This window comes from Lemur catta, chromosome 2 (genome assembly GCF_020740605.2).
Source record: "Lemur catta isolate mLemCat1 chromosome 2, mLemCat1.pri, whole genome shotgun sequence".
Classification (NCBI taxonomy): domain Eukaryota; kingdom Metazoa; phylum Chordata; class Mammalia; order Primates; family Lemuridae; genus Lemur; species Lemur catta.
The window spans coordinates 130653389-130670294 of NC_059129.1; the positions used below are offsets into that span (position 1 = coordinate 130653389).

Below are 16906 nucleotides of genomic sequence, written 5' to 3' on the forward strand. Positions count from 1 at the left end.
CACTTTTCTTTGATTTTGCTCAGTAATTTGTAGTTTGCTTTAAGGAAACTGACTTATCTGACAGCTCTGAGTTTTCAAGGATAACTCTAACCATGGACATGTGCCAGGTCCTCAAGTTCTCAGGGCCTCATATATAGTATATACAACTCCCAAGGCATCTTCTCCTTTTGAATTCTGGGGGTCAGGTAGACACTACTCACCACTGGCTGAAGGCAGCCCCCACCCCTTCTAGTCTTGGGATACACAAACATACCTGGGGGTTGGATAAATCTTTTTAAACTTCAAAGCAGGACAAAAAAAATCCCATATTATATTCCATATGTGGGCAATATGGATATTACAGCTAATTTCCTCAAGATGGCAAAGACAATGCTTCTCAAATTTAGGATGTCAAAAGAGAGAGAGAGAGAGTGAGAGAAAGGAAGAAAGGAAGGGAGAGAGGGAGGGGAAAGAAATTCCAACTTTTAAGAAGCATATTAAAAATGTAAATTATCAGTTCTAATCTCCAGGAGATTCTATTTTGGGTGGTTCTGGATTGACCTTGACAAGCTTCGTTTCCACATATGAAAAAAACAATCTATAATCTTCCCAAGAGATAAAGCAATCATGGTGGAGTTGCAAGTATGTTTCTGGGTGTTGTCACGACAAACAGCTACTATTAACACAAGAATACTTATATTCCCTTCTAACATAAGAACATTTTTCTTCATTTGTATATGGTATATTGTGTAGGATACGGTTATTTTATAGCTAGACTGAGACAACTTTATGATTATCTGTGGAGATGCTTTAGTATCTGTCTTTGACTTTTGGCCACGTTACTGGAACTTGGATTGATGATATGCAGTTTAATATTTGAAACTCCATTGGTGACAACCAAATCCAGTTTATTTAATGATAGATTTCACCTGGCATAGCTGATTAGACTGCCTGACTTGGCTACATGACTTGACGGTGATAAAAGACTCCACTGGGAACTTCTGTCTTAGCTGACTCAAAGCCAATTTCATCGTACAGATCTTGGTGGTTTAATTCACAGATGAAGTATGTCCATGTGTAAATAAGAGCCTAGAAAGCTTGTATCTTGATATCCCTTCGTCCTGTGGTGCTGACCTGCTCTTTCTCTCACTGTATTATACCTATTGCCTTTAAATAAAATCATGACATTAGTATCTTCTGTGAGTCTTCTGAATCTTTTCAAATATCTGAACTCATGAAGTCTCTGCATATACACAGAGTACCATTAGAAACATTAGTGTAACATACTTTGTACTACTTCTTAAATTATCTTTACTAACAATAGCTTGATATAACTGAATTACTGAGTTAGAGTGATGATCATCTCTAATAACATCTAGGCTCAGGAAAATTCCTATTACTAGCAAGGAAAACAGTAAAGACAAACTAAAATTTGTACAATTTAAAATCAGTAAAAAAAAAACAAAACATGAATAAGCAAAAGTATATAAAGGAGTGTATGATATCCAGAAGGATCTTCTTATGATGTTCTTGCACAGAAGATCATTGTATGGTCATCAGCGTGCTCCAAGGTTCTCAGGTTAGCAATCAACTTCCATGACCTTTCTGTTTCTGGAGGCTTTCTGCAGAACCTCAGTTTGAAATCTCTAATGGATATAATCATCAGTAATACTAATCTTCCTGTTCATTTTTCCAGGGGTTTGGGAATGATGAAGAAGACATCCTTGCACAGTTTAAATTCATGCATAAATGTTCCAGTGAAAATGTCACCATATCACTGGATTCTTAAATTGGAAAATTCTAGCTAAGAAATAACAATTTAGTAATATTTTAGCCATTGTGAAGATTGTGGCCTATCAACAAGGAGTGCTTCAATCAATTCAGAAAATAAACACATTATTTGAACTGGTATATATTCACAAATTATAGAGGGAGACAATCCATTTGGAGATGCTCAAAGGATTCTTTTGCAATTTTATCAGTCAATGTCCCACCTTCACAGTTGTTCCAGATTTATTTAATTACAAATGAAGCACAAATTGGTCACATCTTCTGCTATCCTGGACATGTTTTCTCATTAGTATTTAACTTGGTGGCAAATTATTCCCTCCTGGAATAATTAGTTTCATTTTTTCATGAGGATTTTATCGATTGTTCATTGAATATTTTATCTGGTGCTACCAGATAGCCATTCTGGTTTTGCCAATATTATCTTCATGGATCTTACAACATGATCATTTTAGAACCTTTTTCAGAATATTTTCTGGCCTGATTTTGAATACTTGAACTTCTCCAAGGATTTTTTATAATTAACAAATTATTTTTATTTTTTATTGTTTTATATGAGACCCTTTGGTAAGGACTTTTAGTCAGGGCAGACTATTCAGCGTGTTCATCCCGAAAATATTTATATTTCTAAAGTATTTTTATAGTATCTATACTTTTTATAGAGCCTCTTTTACTGTGAGTCTCAACCTTTATGATGGCAATTATTTTAGGTAACATCAAGACATCTTATTATTAAAATTATTGTTTATTTTCAAAGAGTATCTGAAGACTTTTTAAAACATGTATTTATATCATATTAAATAAGTTAATTATTCTGCAACCATGTCAACTATTATTCATCTTTTCCTATATTTTAGCAATTTGATATACCATAGAGAAGGCCACAAAAGAAATATTTAAGTTGAAGTAAAGTTCTGGATTTTATAACACCTACTGTTTATTGCATATCAAGCCTAGTTTCCCTTTTCTTTTCTTTTCTTTTCTTTTCTTTTCTTTTCTTTTCTTTTCTTTTCTTTTCTTTTCTTTTCTTTTCTTTTCTTTTTTTTTTTTTTTTGAGACAGAGTCTCACTCTGTTGGCCAGGCTAGAGTGCTATGGTGTCAGCCTAGCTCACAGCAACCTCAAACTCCTGGGCTCAAGCAATCCTTCTGCCTCAGCCTCCCGAGTAGTGGGGACTACAGGCATGCACCACCACACCCGGCTAATTTTTTCTATATATTTTTAGTTGTCCAGCTAATTTCTTTCTATTTTTAGTAGAGATGGGGTCTCGCTCTCGCTCAGGCTGGTCTCAAACTCCTGAGCTCAAATGATCCTCCCGCCTCAGCCTCCCAGAGTTTTAGGATGACACGTGTGAGTCACCGTGTCCAGCCTCCCTTTTCATTTTTATTACAAGACCCATAGTAAAACAATATTAAGTCAAAAGTTAGTACTGGAGTCTTCAACATTCTATGCTGTGCAGGGACACTTTTGCCTGACATAAAGACAATTCTACAAGTCTCCTTCATTGACTAGCTTTATAAAGTTGCTGTATTATGAGTATTACATCAGTGGATCGTAACATGGGAGGAAGTAGCAATAATGCATAACTAGTTAATTAACTATTAAATGATGTTGCACAGTTCCAGTTAGCAACAGGGATTCATTACATATGGTAACATTAGATTTAATGACCTAGTACAAGACCTTAAAGGTATTTTGACTAATTTAGTTTATTTTGCAATTGCCCTTAGGCAGAATGTAAGCATTAGCTATTGAATTATGTTTGGATTTAATAGGCTAATTGGTTATCCATTTCTGTATTAAAAATTATTCCAGAACTTTGTACCTTAAAACAACACACATTTATTATTTCACATTTTCTGTGGGTCAGGAATATAGGCACAGTTTAGCTGGGTCCTCTGGTTCATGATCTTTCTTTCACAAGTCTGGGTGGGGTCTAATCTAATGGCTTGAAGGGGGAAGAGTATACTTCCAAATTCATTTATGTGGTTGTTGGCAGAATATAATCCTTGATGCTTGTTGGACTGAAGACCTCAGTATTTTGCAGGTGGTTATATGGGGACTGCCTTCAATTCTTTGTCATAAGGACTTCAGCAATATAGCAGGTTGCTTCATCAGAGCCAGCAAGAGAGAATTTGCTAGTCAGTTATAAGTCATTACCTTCTGTAACCTAATCTTGAAAGTGACATCCCATTAATTTTCCTATATTCTACAGACTAGAAAAAAGTCACAGACCCTATGCATACTCAAGGGGAGGGGATTATATGAGGGCATAAATACAAGGAGGTGGGGATCACTGTAGGCCATCTTAGAAGCTGCTTACCACAATGGACAATGGTTTTTCCACAGTGCCATGCTATTAAGTGAATGCACCTAGAGCATGGTGTAGCTTTTTTATATTAGATCATTAAATTTGCAATGTCCAATTTTGAATCAGAAGTTTAGTTTATTATATCTCAAACACAAATCAGTACAATTAATCAAAGTATATGCCTAAACTATCGACACAGTTTTGCCATCTTAATGGTAGATTGCTTATACCGTCAGCAAAGAAGCCTGCAGAGTGAGTGGCAATGAAATCACAAAAGGCGTTTTCCACAGGTTGTTGAAAATTGAATATTTATTTTTCCTTGCAATAAGTAGTCCAAAGCCTGGAAGAAGTGGTAGTCAGTTGGTGCAAGGTCTGATGAATACAGTTGCTGACAGAGAGTTTCCATGTCCTGCTTCTGTAGTTTGAGCAGCGTTGTTTTCTGGGATATGTGGTCTCGCAAGAGGATTGGCCTTTCTCTATTGACCAATCTCGGCTGCTTAATTGCAAGCATTCTTATCATGTCATCCAGTTGGTTGCAGTAGATATCTGTTGTAATCGACTGAACAGGTTTCATGAAGCTGTAGTGAATAATGCCAACTCTGGACCATCAGACACCATTAGCTTTTTTTGATGAATATTTGATTTTGAACTGTGTTTCGGCACTTCCTCTTTACCCAATCATTGTGCTGAACACATGTGACTGTCAAAAAGAATCCATTTTTCATCACATGTAACAACACAGTGTAGAAATGCTTCACCTTTATGTTGTGACAGCAAAGAAAGGCAAACTTCCAGACGATTTCTCTTCTGATGCTTGTTTAATTCATGTGGTACCCATCTATTTAGCTTCTTACCTTGCCCTTTTGTTTCAAATGATCCAATATTGTTGATATAGTAATGTCAAACATCACTGCTAATTTGCTCGTAGGTTGAGATGGATTCACTTCCACTACAGCTTTCAGTTCATCATTATCCACCTTGGTCTCAGGTCACACTCACATGGGTTATTTTCAAGATTAAAATCACCAGAATGGAACTTTGCAAACCATCAATATATTATGTGTTCATTAGCCACATTCTTCTGAAACACTTTGTTGATATTTTGAGGTATCTGCACTGCATTGGTTCCACAATGGAACTCATTAAAAATTAACACAAATTTTTGACTTATCCATGGTTCCACAAAAATTGCTCTAAAAAGAAAAATTGGAAGGAAAATCACAAGCCAAAACGTGAGTTTGAAAGAATGAGGATGTACAATAAAACAAAAGAAAACAAACAAAAAAATCCCAGAAGTGTCAAAGTGAAATATAAGAGATATCAACTGTCAAACATAGTACTTAAGGAAGTCAGGCATTCCACACTTAATAACCTAACACTGATACAAAAAGAAAGATTCATGATAATCTAGGTACCTATGATGTTCTGTTCCAGTCATCAGGAACATTGAGATGGTGTGTTAAATCCATCTTCATATTTCTCTGGAGTCTTTTGTCCTTAGGGATTCTGTGACAAAAGCTATTTCTTAGATAATTTCTTGAATTATATTTAATGTAAGTATTTTCATGTTTGGAGCAGCTATAATTTGATCATGTTAGAAACTATAATGTCTGGAAGTAGATCCTATCTATTAAATTTGTTGGATTTGTGTCACAGAGAATAAAGAAGTATTCTAATAATAATCTCAGCTGTAGCTTGGAACATAGGATTGTCTGTACTATTTGAGTGGTTTTATTAAATCAAGGTTCCTGATTTTCTATTAATAATTCAATTATTGGTAGGCATAAAGGCACCCATACCAATAAGAAAAAGATATTACTTCCCTTGGGATTTCAGAGAAAGGACAGGGAATTCCTGGGTGCCAATGTCTGCCATGGAGTTAAGTCATTGGAAAGATTTTGGGTAGCTGTCCCAGTTTTAGCCAATGTTTTTTAAGTGATGCTTCTGCTTATAGTACCTACAGGTTACCTTTTTGATAGGCTCCTAAATCATAGAGAATACAGACCATTTTATTTGGTTTACCTAAAGATCCACAATTATGTTGATTTCTAGCTTATTTACTCTTTAAGTCTATCTGAAAATATCTAGCCACATATCAGATATTTTATAAATTGGAAATTTTACATTTTAACTTTTTTTTTCTGTTTGATTCCACTTATTCAGAATGTCTAAGACCATTTACAGAGGAAAAGATATGGTCCTCCTGAAGTCAGTCGTTGAGTCTACCCCAACACTATTTGAACATTTCCCAAAGTTTATCTTTCATCTTTATTTAGTTTACAACTTTGAATATTTATTAAAAGGAAACCTGAAAGTGCCTTATGTAATGCATTTTCTATTTTTGGTTTTTCAATTTTGCATGACTGAGTTATTTAAATCTTATCTTTTCTACTCTGCTGCTTTTTAACACTTTTCTTCATGAGAGGCTACTAATTAATTGAATTAATTGGGACATATTTGTAATATGAATAATAAGTATCTAGTAAAAATCCTGAATTCTATAGCAAATATTTTTCCCTATATCCCTGAAGTTTTGAAAAATATTCAATTATAGTTCTTAATTTGACTCTAGATCAGGGTTTTATTAGATACAACTTCTATAGATCTGACCTATATTCTAAAAATTTTAAAATGTGACATTCATTTCTAATGAAAACTCTGAGGATAGAGTAGCTGCTTTAGGAAGCCAAATAAAGTTGCATAGAAAAAGAAGGAAATGCAAAGAGGATAGCTTTCAGAAGATTACAAAGGCCTTGACAAAAAACTCTCTCTGAATTTTATTTGTTTTTCAATATGACAGTGAAAGGAGTTGACTTGACTGTTTTGTACTTTATCTCCTAATTTTTCTAGAGCTCCTTTGAAACATTTTAATTCATTGATTTTGTCATATCAAATGTCCCTATATGGCCATTGTTGTTCTAAATATCTATCATCTGTCTGCTATCATCTATCTATCTATCTATCTATCTATCTATCTATCATCTATGTATTATCTATCTGGCCTTTATCAGGGAAACAAAAAATGTAGGATTAAAGTGTGGCCTTATATGGGAAGCAGGAGTTCTTCCAGAAAACTAGTGAGACTTAGACACAGTCTCAATTTCTGATATACAAGAAGAGGGGCCACTAATGTCTGTTAAGAGGCTGTGCTTGTGAATAATGTTTTAGATTCCCAAAGCAAACAGGATGTAGAAAGACATCACACCATCACTAAACAAAGTAATCTTTCGCAATTGCCGATATAGGAATTACTCTTGTAAAGACTTTTTAAGGGACTTGAAGCTAAGAGTCATCAATTACTTTTTATAAATTGGTCATCAGTTTGGATCTCCAAACACTAGCACCCAGAGCCAGCTTGGACTGGACACTTCCCAGGCCTACGCTTCCATCTGGTCTCTATGGACCAGTCCCGTACACATTCAACAGAAAATATGACTGAAAACAAAAAAGAGACTAAGTGAGACTTCGTGTACATAGGCAAACAATAGCAAAAGCAAATAAAACAGCAGGGGAGTAAGAAGATATGGAACAAATTATTCATCAGATTTGTGTATCTCTAAAGTGAAATGTTTGTTGACATTATAAGAAGCTTATGTGTAATTACCAAATGACACACGTCAAAACCAAAGGTTGAATTACTCAATACAAAGATATAAGTGTAATTTCCTTACACAAAGACCCAAGTTTAATGGCCTTATATAAAGGCCTACAAATCTTAGGATAACCAAATAAATTAAGCAACAAGAGCTCAGTAAAATTACCAGAGGTAGAATGTTGTTGAGACTGACTCTTACATGGCAGTACGTGGGAAGGACAGAGTTTGGGGATGAAGGGCCCATGAGTGAACCTGTTGGTCAGAACATCTCCTGGAATGTTGCCAAATAAGGGTATTCAAAATGATCTTGGTGAAATCTTTAGAAATATGAAAGATGATGAGACTAAATACATAAAATTTTAAAAAGAAATGCAAAAGCTAAATTTATTGCTTATTACTTATTATAGTAAAGGATAGCTATGCTAGTCAGATAAATTTTCTCTGAGCAGAAAAAACTGCTCATCTTATATGGGGCTTTTGGAAAGTGTGGCATTCTGGGATTATACTGTTTTTGGAACATGAGCTGGTTGACATCATCCGGAGAAATGTAATTACTCATCTGAGAATGTTGTTGATTGGATGACACTCATGTATTGAAGTGATTCTGTCTCTGATTCTGTCTCAGAAGTAAGGGTTGACACTCTGTGGTTGACGTGCAAAAACATGTTCATTGAGGCAAGTTCTTGATTGACTGAGCATGTTTAAGATAGGTTCTGGTGGTTCTTTGTTGCCATGGCTACAGAACAATGAGTCTTTCCTAAATTTATGAAAATGATTTTATTCTTACAATTTGGAAAATACTGGCCCAGACCAAACATAAAATCACGTAAAGGGATTGTTTTCAGGGCCTGATAAATTTTTCTTTCACTCTGAGATACAAAACAGATTTTGTTTTTTATCTAGAAGGAAAAGATAAGCAGGACATTTAGAAACATAATGTTGGTCTCCCCTTTCAAGAGATAGGTGAAGGGAGATTTCACTCTTCCGTGGTATGTCTGTTAGAGGCTATGGACTCAAAGGCTCTCAGATGCCAGATACAGATAATTCATGACTAAAGAAAAGGGATGATATTTAAAGTGAGTAATACAGAATTATGTGATAAATAGAAGAATGCAGATTCTTCCAAAGAATTCAAATTACATTTATGTTTAAAACATTCTACTGGCCAAAATATATTTGCCTATGTGTTGGACTTGCCTGTAGACAATGACTGCATAAAAATAAAAATTTTGTTAGTTTATTTCTTACTAACTTATTCTATTACATTATTACCATTCACTGGAAATGCAGTTTTGTTTTGTTTCATTTTGTTTTGTTTCTCTTTTTCTGAAAGTGTAGAACTGAGTTCCATCCACAGAGTGGCATCCATTTATAATGCTGGTGCTGGAAGAAAAGATCACTTTTATAGGTTCAAGAATGTCCCATTAGGCTTGTGATGAGATTAGATTTGGGGAGAAGATTTACAACGGTGTATCTTTATTTGTGTAACAGTGAAGCATTTTCCAAAAGCATAAAAGAACATAAATCATGAATGATGCAGACATAGCTGTGTCTCTGGTAACTAGTAAGCACTGTCATTATCAGTCAGCAAAAACCGTGGATTCATGTTAAAACGATTTTTCTCATCACAGGCTGTGAGCCCATTCCTGTCCGCTATCTTGAGTGGAGCAACATAGAGTCCATCATAGCCATCGCCTTTTCTTGCCTGGGCATCCTTGTTACCTTGTTTGTCACTCTCATCTTCGTACTGTACCGGGACACACCAGTGGTCAAATCCTCCAGTCGGGAGCTCTGCTACATCATCCTAGCTGGCATCTTCCTTGGTTACGTGTGCCCTTTCACTCTCATCGCCAAACCTACTACCACGTCCTGCTACCTCCAGCGCCTCCTGGTTGGTCTCTCCTCTGCCATGTGCTACTCTGCATTAGTGACCAAAACCAATCGCATTGCACGCATCCTGGCTGGCAGCAAGAAGAAGATCTGCACGCGGAAGCCCAGGTTCATGAGTGCCTGGGCCCAGGTGATCATTGCCTCCATTCTGATTAGTGTGCAGCTAACTCTGGTGATAACTCTGATCATCATGGAGCCCCCCATGCCCATTCTGTCCTACCCAAGTATCAAGGAAGTCTACCTTATCTGCAATACCAGCAACCTGGGTGTGGTGGCTCCTTTGGGCTACAATGGACTCCTCATCATGAGCTGTACCTACTATGCCTTCAAGACCCGCAATGTGCCCGCCAACTTCAATGAGGCCAAATATATCGCCTTCACCATGTACACCACCTGCATCATCTGGCTAGCTTTTGTGCCCATTTACTTTGGGAGCAACTACAAGATCATCACAACCTGCTTTGCAGTGAGCCTCAGTGTAACGGTGGCCCTGGGGTGCATGTTCACTCCCAAGATGTACATCATTATTGCCAAGCCCGAGAGGAATGTCCGCAGTGCCTTCACCACCTCTGATGTAGTCCGCATGCATGTTGGCGATGGCAAGCTGCCCTGCCGCTCCAACACCTTTCTCAACATTTTCCGAAGAAAGAAGCCAGGGGCAGGGAATGCCAAGTGAGTTATCTGACCTGGGTTTGTCTCCCTTCTATTTTCTCTCTCCTTTCTCTCTTCTCTCTTTCTCTCTCTCCCTGCCTCTCTCCCTCTCTCTTTCTCTCTCTCTCTCTCTTCCTCTGCCCCCTCCCTTCTTTCTCACTCTTTCTCACCCTACCTATTTTCCTCTATTTGTCTGAATAGTTTTCTTCCATTTCCCCAATGTTTTCTCTTCCCTTTCTTAATCTTTTCTCCCTTTTTCCAATCTCACATTCTGTTTCAGTAGGAATGTAGAACTGAAGGTCCTCTTTGTTTTCATTCCTTTGAAAGAACAAGGAGAATGAAATGACCAGCAGCTGAGCATGTTCTCATTTTTGCCTAAAAGCTGAAGCTTCAGTTTTGCCTGTAACTTTTCCCCTTCATGTGGGTCCTCCCTCTATAGAGCATCAACATACCTCTGGAGTCTGGGTCAGAGAGGCAAGCACTTGTCCTAATTTCTAGGTTAGACATGGTGAGGGTAGCTTCTGATTTATTTTCATCATTCTGGAACCACATTATTATTAACCTGGGTGAAGAGGAAGGAAGCTTAGCACTTGGGGAAATTGCCCATTTCAAAATTTGATTACAGTTGAGCACCAAGTATGTCCTGAGAAAAGGTCCCTTAAGCAACTATCTTAGCATATCACTCTTATTTATTGACCTATAATGTATATTATAATAAAGATAATCCACAATACTACACATGAATTGGGCTATCTCTACTGCAAGGTCATGATCAGAATAGCTTCTTAGTCACAAAGTACCAAAAAAAAAAAATAGTAATAATAAGGGACCAAATAAGGATGATGAGCCCCAAACTTGAGAGTTGAGGTGAACGTCTAAGTCCAGGTGATTTCTATTGTGGTACTTCTTCTGGGTAGTTTCTGTAATAAAACCTTTCCTATAATTTTCTCGACTCTCTTTTGAGAAGCAGCATATGTTAGAATTTGCATGGGTCATCTCTTTCTGAGACCCATGAAAACACATTGCATGTAACATTTTTAATTTTAAAAATGCACTGATGCTTGGCATTCTAAGGGTAATTGAATTATCCAAAAATTAAGAAATATTTCGTATTAGTATTATCGATTTTGCTCTTTCAAACAATCTTCACAAAAGTGAAGAATTTTAACAGAAATAATTATAACACACACACTGTTTTATAACTATTCTATCCACCTAAACCCTTCAGCAAGGCAAGGGGGATGTATGTTATTTCCCCCCATTGTATAGGTGAGGAAACTAAGCCACTGTGAACTTGTGTAACTGTTAAATGTAATTCCACTTAGCCATTCTTTGCCAAGGACTTAACTGGTATGAATTCTCTCATCTTGACACTTGCCAAAAAATCTATATGCCTTAAATTTCTGTGTTTTGTATCTTTATTTGCCAAGCAACAACCTGGGCATCTTTCGCAGAAATCATATACTTTGAGGGACCAATGAGGAAGTCTATGGAAAAACATATCTTTGAAATCCATAAAGTTATTATTAGTTCAAGTATACAAATCCCTAAATTTTTTCAGCATGAGAATGAAGCCAATAACTTATGCCTACTTCTTGCTGTATCAATTTTAAGTTCTTTATGTTGATCATAACAGTTGCTCATTTTTTTTCCCTTGCCATTTTTTTTTAATTTTTATTTTTTTAATTCTAGGCAGCCTACCCTCAGTATAAGCCTCCTGGCAGGGAGTTATCGGCAAGAGTGAAAAACAAAACAGCAGGGTCATGAAATGAGGGGGTAAATAGACAATTAGCCAGAGTCCAGATGTAAAATGGCATCATAACAATTTTCATTAAGAGGGAAGGACTGAGAGGAAACAAAATGAAAAGAAAGAAGACACTCTTTAAACTGAAATGTTTGCAGGGATTAAGAGATTCCCTTTATTGTATCACATATGGTTTTCCGAGGGTTCCATCATGCGGTCCACCATCATCAGCTCCATGTTTCTAACCTTCCCGCTTTTGTTATGGTTCTTCAGAAACTTTCAAATGATTTTTGGTTATGGGTCATTTCTCAAAGCTCTTCTTCTAACCATTTAATGAAAAGAGAAAACCTATATAATCAAGATATCTTGTGTTGATACCCAGGAATGTGTATTTTTTTCATGTTTTCCCAATGCTTCTATGTACAGACAGATGTGGGCACCCATCCAAGACACGCATGACTAATGAATAGTATTCAGTGCTTGCTGTTGGCATGAGATGGAGCTATCTGATATCACATTAACGATGCTGAGCACTTCTCTAGCGGACAGGCACTGCTGTAAGAAATCACCTTCCCATGCCTGGAACTTCTTTACACTCTGAGAATAGTCCTTTCACCATTATGAATTTAGAAATAAATTTCATGTGGAATCTTGCTTTTGAGAGAAAAGTTAGCTTGGTCTAAATTAACTGTATTGGTTGTGTAGGAAGTGCTGGTTTCATCAGTAAATTGTTTAACTATTAGCTGTAATTTATCAAGCATTACCAGATTAGTATGAGAAGGAATATATTTCTAATTAGTAATTATAACATGCAGCTTTCTTAGTATACTGTGTAGCTTCTCCAAGATGCACCACACATACAAGATGACCCACAGAAGTTTTAAACTTCTATGGAAAATAGTTACTTGTTACTCACTGTTCTCATTTATTCTGCTATTGCTTCTACAGGGTGTCCCAAAAGTCACCTTAAGGAAAAATTTTATAAAATTTTGTAATGAATATTTTGTAAATAAAGGTACATTTAGCTACAATTTTCCATTTTCCCTATGTATGGTGACTTTGGGGACAACCTATATTGTAACTCTCTATGAGAATGTAATTTCAAAATATAACAATAATTTCAGTGCCTATGTTGTTACCTTTCTGTGTCACTTAATGTTTTCCTAGTTTGTCTCCAAAGTTACAAAAACCTCAAACAATCTAACATTTTCTACAGCAGCATAAATCTAGTAGAGTTTTGTCAACTGAACCAAGGGGCTGAAAACTCTAAAGGACACATCATCCGATGAGTTTATGACTATTCAGGATGTGTAATTCCTACGTTTATGATACATTGAGGGTGTTCGGCATTCTGCATATGTAGCTATAAACACAGAACAGATGCTATGATGAAGAGCTTCCAACTGATCTCTCTGTCTGAATATTGTTCTGGTTGCAAGTCCAATGACATTCTCATGACAGGCTGTTTCTGAGATACATGGGAGGGATGATGTTGCATGACTGTTTTTGCAAAGTTTACTTCAATTTTTTTATTTTCTGCACAGCCAAAGATATACATGCAGCAAAAGATTTGAGTATTTGCTTTACATTTTCTGGAATGTAATTTAGGCAGAGTTTAGTCAATGAATGTCAATAAATTGGGTGTTTGGGTTACTTGAGTTATTTATAGACAGAAGTCCTTTCAGGCAACCCTATCCTTGAGATCAACTGAAGTTGCCTTTGACACTTCTAATTTCTTTAGCTGTTATTTTAATGTACTTAAATGGGAAAATATTCTGGCCTAAGATAATATAAACATATTGGAAAAATTATCTTTCTTGGCATTAGAGAAAACATACAAATCCATAGATGGTTATAAAAAACTAAATTATTTAGATCTAAGTTATTTATCACTTCCTTTTAAGGCAAAATGAGTTAACATAATTCAACTGAAAAATTAAAATACTATGCAAATGACATACTTCTTCTTAAAAAAGAATCATATCAATGACTAAATGTCAAAGTAACATTTCTAGTTATTTTTTGGATAAATAAGCTGAAGGAGTGCCAAACAATCTGATGGCACATGGAGCTAAAATGTGACAATAAACTCTTATGACCTTTGCATGCAATTGCAAAATAGAAAGCAATTACAGCCCTCCAAAAGGCATCAGATTGATACAAAGAAGTGACTTTAAAACATAAATTCCTAAGTGAATAGAATATTATTATGCTCCTATGATTGTTTCTTAAGCATTTGAATATATGTTTTTACTTAGTGCAAAAGCTAAGTGAAATACTAAATCGAATGATGCTCTGTGGAAATTTTCCTTTTCATTCTCTGATAGGAACATATTTTGTCCACCAGTAGAGCTAAATAAGTGTGTGGCATTAGTCATTATGCCCGGGGTAAGCATTTTGATATGTTTTTTCCTCTTTAGATCATAAAAGAAAATATGATAATGATACAACAGATATCATAGTCAAATAGTGCTAACATGTTCTCCTCTTTTTTTTGATAAGGCATTGATTTATTTTTTATAGCTCTGGTAGTTTTTATTATGTTTAACTGACACATAATAATTATACAAATTTATGAGGTACCATATGCTATTTCAATATCTGTATACTATGTGTAATGATCAAACCATGATAATTAGCATATCCATCTCCTTATTTGTCATTTCTTAGTGTGGAAACATTAAAAATTCTCTCTTCTAGCTATTTGAAAATATACAATAAGTTATTGTTAACTATAGTCACCCTACAGGGCTATAGCATAGTAAAACTAATTTGGAAGAATTTATTCCATATTCTGGCTCATAAATGAGAAAATCTGTCATTTTGAAATTATTTTTTCCCTTAATCACACAGTACATGGCATTAAAAGTTATTATAATTCTTCACTTGATTTTGTTGCAAACATCAAATTTTATTGAAGAATTTGTCATAGTTTACTACTTGGTAGTAATATTTATTGAGGATCTACTGTCCATTCATTCATTTTTATAATCAATCATTGTTTCAACAGTAAGCTTGAAAGTGGTTAGGCACTTGATATGGTGCTAGATAATATTCAGGATAAAAAAGATATAAGAGGCAAACACTGGCTGTACCAATTCTGCAATATAGTAGAGGGAACACTCAAAAATATAACTAAATATATCGTGTTAGATACCATACTAGAAGACGAATATAACATTTTGAGTATCTAGGGAAGAAAGAGATTAAGTCCAGCTCATGGAGTAGTATCTGTGGAAGGACTAGAAAGATTTATCAGTAAAAGTGGTGTTTGAACTTGACCTTAAAAGATGTTTTTCAACAAGACAAATTGTGCTCTCATGAGACCATTTCACATATAGAAAATAATATAAGTGAAAATTCAGAAACGTTAATGCACTTTTGGGGCACAGTATGGAATGTGGTGTGTATGAAGCACATAGAGAAGTGTAGTGGTAGGTAAATTTGCAAATGCAGAAAAAGGATAGAATATAGACAATGGTCAATGTTCTAATAGGAAGTTTAGATACTTTTCCTATAAATCACAAGATGCATTAAAGGTTTTTGTGTAGTTTCATGATCATGTGTAAGCTTTCCTTTATGGGAAAAGGTTGACCATAGAAAGACTAGTTAATAGAATCCCACAGTAATCCAAATGACAGTTTAAAAAGAAAGGCCTTAAACTAGAGCAATGGAGGGAAAGTTGAACCCAAGGCATGCATATGAAAATGTTTTATGAGCTTAATTTGTTGTAACTATAATACTAGTTATATGAGGTGAAAGAAGTAATAGAAAATAGAACTCTCATGATTTGAGCCTGGGTGAGTGGAAAAATACAGCTACCAAAAAAACAGATAAGGAATACAAGAGTGGGACATGGGAGATGTTGATGACTTGGGTTTCAGACTTAGCAACTGAAAATGCTATAAAGACATCCAAATGGTGGCATCTAAGAGGTACTTAGAAATTTAAGTCTGGAGCTCAAGAGAAAGGTCTACACTAGAGCTCTAGATCTGAAGATCAATTGTGAGAATATTTAAAGTGGCCAAGAGAATGGTTATGACATGAAAAAAAGAAGAAAATAGGAGGAAGAACATTAGGGAATAGTAGCACTTAAGGGGTAAGGTAAAGAAGAAAAATCCAAAGGCAATAAACAAAATGTAATCAAAAAGAATGGGAGAAACAAGAGGGTGCAGTATTATGGAAACCAAGGAGAAGACTGTCTTTATCTGCTCAGGCTGCCATAACAAAATGCCACAGGCTGAGCAACTTAAATAACAGAAATTTATTTTCTTGAAGTTCTGGAGACTGAGAGTCCGAGATCAGGATGCCACCATGGTTGGTTTCTGGTGAGGCCTGTGCCCTTGAGTTGCAGTGAGCCGTCTTGTGGCTGTGTGCTCACACAACCTCCTCATTATGTGAGCACACACACATACACACACAGAGAGAGAGAGAGAGAGAGAGAGAGAGAGAGAGAGAGAGAGAGAGAGAGAGAGAGCATGGGGGCGCTCTGTGGTGGTTTTTATAAGAGCTTTAATCCCATCCTAGGAGCCTCATCCTTATGACCTCATCTAAACCTAATTACCTAATAATAACCCAAAGGCTCTATCTCCAAATACAATCACATTTGGGGTCAGGGCTTTTACATATGAATTTTGAGGGGGGCACATACATTCAGTCCATAACAGACTGTTTCAGTAAGATAGAACTTGGGATCAGGTCCTTTGAATCACCAAGGATCGAGACTAAACTTTGAAAAGTTTCAGAAATATGATCTGGATAGAAGTTATATTGCAATAAATTGAGAAGTTTGGCATTAAAGGAAATAAGAACTTTAGACAGTATTTAAGGACGTTGAGGAAGAGGGAAGTATAATAGAGGAGAACTTTGAGCTTATTTGTAATATCTGAAAAAGGAGCCAACAGAGAAAGAAAAATTGAAAACGTAAGAGAGAGATCATGTGGTTTATTC

General features: G+C 35.9%; 1 protein-coding gene across 2 annotated transcripts in view; it reads left to right on the top strand.

The window, feature by feature from the left end:
- GRM1 (glutamate metabotropic receptor 1) overlaps positions 1 to 16906 on the top strand; it is a 365790-nt gene that overhangs the window by 322846 nt on the left and 26038 nt on the right. For both annotated transcript variants that reach the window (XM_045544531.1, XM_045544532.1), the window contains exon 7: positions 9303 to 10233. In XM_045544531.1, the coding sequence (XP_045400487.1) occupies positions 9303 to 10233 (931 nt within the window). The remainder of the gene's footprint in view (positions 1 to 9302; positions 10234 to 16906) is intronic.